Source organism: Emiliania huxleyi (genome assembly GCF_000372725.1).
Source record: "Emiliania huxleyi CCMP1516 chromosome Unknown EMIHUscaffold_1180, whole genome shotgun sequence".
In the NCBI taxonomy this organism is placed as follows: domain Eukaryota; phylum Haptophyta; order Isochrysidales; family Noelaerhabdaceae; genus Emiliania; species Emiliania huxleyi.
Window position 1 is genome coordinate 7198 of NW_005201411.1, and position 4275 is coordinate 11472.

The following is a 4275-nucleotide window of genomic DNA, read 5'->3' on the forward strand; positions in this document are numbered from 1 at the left end:
CCGCGCTGTCCGCATCGCCCGCACCGCCCGCCTCCGGGAAGAACCCGCCTCCCGCCGCCGCCGCGCCGCCGTCTGCCCCGCCGTCCTCTTCCCAAAGCGCCGCATGCGCAGAGGCACCGCCCTCCTCCCTGTGTGTACGACGCGGTGCGCGACCGCATCGTCCTGCTCGTCACTGTCAACGACGGCTCGGCGCACGAGTCGGCCATCTGCGCGAGTCGGAGGGAGGAGATCACCCGAGATCACGCGAGATCACGCGAGATTAGGCGCACGAGTCGGCCATCTGGCGAGGGCACGCTCGGCGGCGGCGTGTGTTTGTCCTCTTCAGCTCGGACGGCGGGCTCGAGTGGTCTTCCCCCTCGGAGATCACGTCTGCCGTCAGCGAGGACGACTGGACGTGGTGCGGTACAGTGCACCCCACTCCGCCCTCCCGCTGTGTGGTGTGGGACTTCTCCCGGCCTGGTGCGTCGGCACCGCCCCTCGAGGCTGTGCTTCCCCTCCCTCCCTCCCCAGGTACGCGACGGGCCCCGGCCGAGCCGTGCAGACGGAGGGAGGACGCCTCGTCTTCCCGTGCAACCACGCGCGTGCCTCCACAACCCTGGAGGCGGACTCCTTGGGAGCAGAAGATGCAAGATCAGGCATTGGACGCTGAGCCATAGGTGCGCACCTTCGGAGGCCTCCTCGGCAGCCGCTTCGAGCTGCGCAGCCACACGGTCCTGAGCGACGACGGCGAGCACTTCCGCAAGGGCGGCGCCTCGCCCGCCGCCGAGACTAACGAGTCCACCGTCGCCTCCGTCGGCGAGAGAGCGCCGAGAGAGAGCCGAGAGAGAGACGAGAGGGAGCCGAGGCAAACTGTGAGTCCACTGTCACCTCCGGCGCACGAAGATGATGCTGATGATGATGATGAGGAGGAGGAGGAGCCTTCTCAGACCTTTGCCGGAGCCTTGCCGGAGCCTTCCCTGCAGGCGGGCGGCTGATCCTCAACATGAGGCAGGTGTCGGGGCACGGCCTGCGCCGCCTCGCCGCCTCCGCCGACGGGGGAGAGAGCTGGCAGGACGAGGGCCACGCGGAGAGCTCATCCCCCCCTTCCCGCCGTGCGACAGCTCCGGCTCCATTCCCTTTCACGCGTGTCTCTCATTCTCGCTCTCAGGAGCAGCTCTCCGACCCGCTGCCGGCGGGCTGCCACGCCTGCCTCCTCGCCGTCCCGGGCGGAGTCCTGTACAGCGGCCCCGCGGGCAAGGCGTCCGCCCTCGGCCTGGGCGGGTCGGTGGCTCGCTTCTGGAGGGAGGAGCTCTACAACCTCCTGCGGAAGAAGCTCAGCGGCCGGGGGCACGCCAAGGGGCGCGCGTCTCCCCTCCCCCTCCCCCTCCCCCTTCCCCGCAGAGCCCCCCCCCCACTCTTGCGCCGCCCCTCGGCACGAAGCTGCTCTCCTGTTCTCCTCTCCCCCCCCACCCCTCCCCCCACCCCTCCCCCCACCCCTCACCCCACCCCTCCCCCACCCCTCCCCCACCCCTCCCTGTGGGCGCAGGAGCTCCGCCTTCTGGGAGGGGAGGCACACGCTGCAGCTCCGCTTCTCGCCCGACGGGCTCGACTGGGCCGCCCCGCCCCTCACCATCCACGCGGGCCCCGCCGCGTACAGCTGCGCGGAGGCGCTCGGCGGCGCGGCGAGCGGCGTCGGCGTCCTCTTCAAGGCGAGCGAGGAGCGCTGACGCACGTCTCCTTTAAATACCTTGATTATTCCTAGGCGTCCTCTTCGAGGCGGGCGAGTCGCGGCCCGACGAGACGATCCGCTTCTGCCGCGTCCCGCCCAGCTGGCCGTGCGCCGAGAACTGATTGAAGAGAGAGCCGGCGGCGGCGAGCGAGCGCACGGGCGGCGCGGGCGATCTCGGGCGGCCGCCGTCCAGTTCGAGTGTGCGCGTGGGCCCGCAGATGAGATGAAGCGAACGGGAGTGGACCCTGCACTGGTCTCTTGGACTCTTCCACAGTCTCCTCGTGCGTAAAAAGAAACGAAGATCCGCCGCGCTGTATGTCCATTCCTTTCTTTGTCGTGGAATCATTGAGTGAGTTTATCCTTGTCGTTTTTTTGTTTGTGTTTTTTTGTGAGAACGTCGAGTATCAAAACAAACAAAAAAAAATGCGCCGCCTCGCGCGCAAAGTCGCGCGCGGCAGCGTTGACCGCACGGCCTACTCGCCCAAGTACTCGCTCTCTTTTATGTCCCACCATGCAGAGCGCATCTCTCTCTCTGTTGTGCGAGGCGTGAACCGCGCCATTCGCTCTCACCTGGCAACCCTGTCTGCACGTCTCGCGCGCGCGTGAACAGGGCTCCAGGCCCCAAATTACGTGTGAGTGTTAGAGTTGTTTGGTATTGCTAAAAATCTCTCTCTCTCTCTCGAGTATCGAGTTCGAGATAGAGAGGGAAAGTGATTTGTTTTTGTCGCACCACTCCCAGGTTAGGTTAGGTTGGGTAGGAAGGTGAAGAACAGCCAGGCTCGGACTGGACACCAGCGCGGTAAAATAACTACGTGTCCAGCTCGCGGCGCGCGTTTTTCTCATACCACCCAAGACAGCTTGGAGAGCTCCCGCGGTAAGGCTACATTTCGTAACGATCGTCGCTATTGGCCATCTGCCATTCTGCCTCCTGCAGCCTCTGTTGGGGCGGAATGCGCGGGGGTTTCGGCGCGATGCCTCCGGCTAGTACACGGTACTGCTCTGCCGCAAACTCTCCTGCGCTCGCGTGACGTGTGGGGCGCGTGCACTGCGCTCGAAAGTCGCGATTTGGCAATAGGCGCTCGAGCCGGCGCGCAGTGGAGGGGGCGCCGCGCAGGGGGGTCGGGGGGGTGCGAGAGGGGGCGTGGGTCGGGCGCTCACCGGCCGGCTCCGGGAGCGGCCGTCCCGTCGAAGAGGGGGGCTGGTGCTGCTCGAATGACGACGCATGCCGCTCTGCTGCGCCGCCGATAGAGCCCCTCTTCCGAGCCGGCGCGTGGCGGCGAGCCGCGGCCAGTGTCGCTGGTTCCTTTGGCGGCGCAGCGTGCATCGGCCGGCAGTGAGAGCGGCCATCACGTCGATGAGGGGGGGGGTGTCGGCGACTCGTGTGGCTCGAGGCCTACGCTGCGCCGCCCAAGCCCTACTGCCGATCCAGCGCCTGGCGTTTGGGTCGAGCCGCGGTCGTCGTCGCTGATGGTATGGCGGCGGCGGCGGCGGCTCGTCCTTCCCTCCGGCCGCAATTCCGGTCCCGCCGCGCTCGCGGGAGGTGGCGCGCCCACCGCAACACGGCCGTGGCTGCGCATACACCTTACGCCCTTTCTCCTCAACGGCTATCCGTGCTTGCTGTGCCCCTGCGTGGTGTGTTTCAAGTTCTTACAACCCAAGGTGATAGAGGCAAAAAGATCGACGCGTTGCGCTCTTGCCGATCCGCACCTACCTAGGCTCTTGGGTGGCGCGCCCAACACTTCACCACGGGCCTGGTTAGCGGCACTTCCCGCTGGTTCTTTCGCGGCTGGTTCATGGGCGTTCATAATCTCTGGGACCTGCTCGCGCCGTGCGGCCGCCGCTGCTCCATCGACTCGCTCGCGCGGAAGCGCCTCGCCGTCGACGCCTCCATCTGGCTCATCCAGTTCATCAAGGCGATGCGCGACGTCGAGACGGGCGAGATGCTGCACAACGCGCCGCAGCTCGGCCTCTTCCGCCGCCTCTGCAAGCTCCTCTTCCTACACGTGCGACCGCTCCTCGTCTTTGACGGAGGCGCGCCGCTGGCACTCGCACTCTCAACCATCTCCGTTCTCTCAACCTCTCAACTCTCAACTCTCTCCGCTCTCTCCGCTCTCTCCGCTCTCTCCGCTCTCTCTGCCATCTCCGCTCTCGCTCCACGACATCTCCACAGTCTCCGCGTGCTCTCCTCTCCGCGAGCCCTCTACGCCCAACACCACACACGAGCACGCGCGCGGCTGCCCAACGAGCATGGACTCTGCCCGGACACGTCCGGGACGCGTCCGCCAGGCACCCCGGCCATCAAGAAGCGGACGGTGGCTCGGCGGCGCGAGTTTCGGCAGCGGCAGGAGTCGTCGCTCGAGCGGACGGCGAAACGGCTCATCCTCAACCAGATGAAGGGCCGCCACATCCTGCACGGCGTTGCCACAGCAGACGGAGCGAATGGCCGCACCGCCAGCGCTCCTGCGGCGGCGGGCGGCGCGGCGGCGGGTGGTGCGGCGGCGGGCGGCGCGGCGGCGGGTGGTGCGGCGGCGGGCGGCGCGGCGGCGGCGCAGGCGCAGACGGCGGCA

At 67.4% G+C, this 4275-nt stretch overlaps 2 protein-coding genes across 2 annotated transcripts; both read left to right on the plus strand.

Annotated features, from left to right (window-relative positions):
* Positions 1 to 103: 103 nt before the first annotated feature.
* On the plus strand, positions 104 to 1834 carry EMIHUDRAFT_460460 (hypothetical protein; the record flags this gene model as incomplete). Its single annotated transcript, XM_005790785.1, has 6 exons — positions 104 to 130; positions 264 to 402; positions 673 to 791; positions 1148 to 1338; positions 1526 to 1674; positions 1742 to 1834. 6 exons carry the CDS (start codon positions 104 to 106, stop codon positions 1828 to 1830), a joined length of 714 nt encoding a protein of 237 aa, XP_005790842.1. The 3' UTR covers positions 1831 to 1834.
* A 1667-nt stretch (positions 1835 to 3501) lies between these two features.
* EMIHUDRAFT_122231 (hypothetical protein) lies at positions 3502 to 4228 on the plus strand (the record flags this gene model as incomplete). Its single annotated transcript, XM_005790786.1, has 1 exon — positions 3502 to 4228. A coding segment is annotated over one exon (727 nt), but the record flags the coding sequence as incomplete, so codon positions are not given.
* Positions 4229 to 4275: the final 47 nt, after the last annotated feature.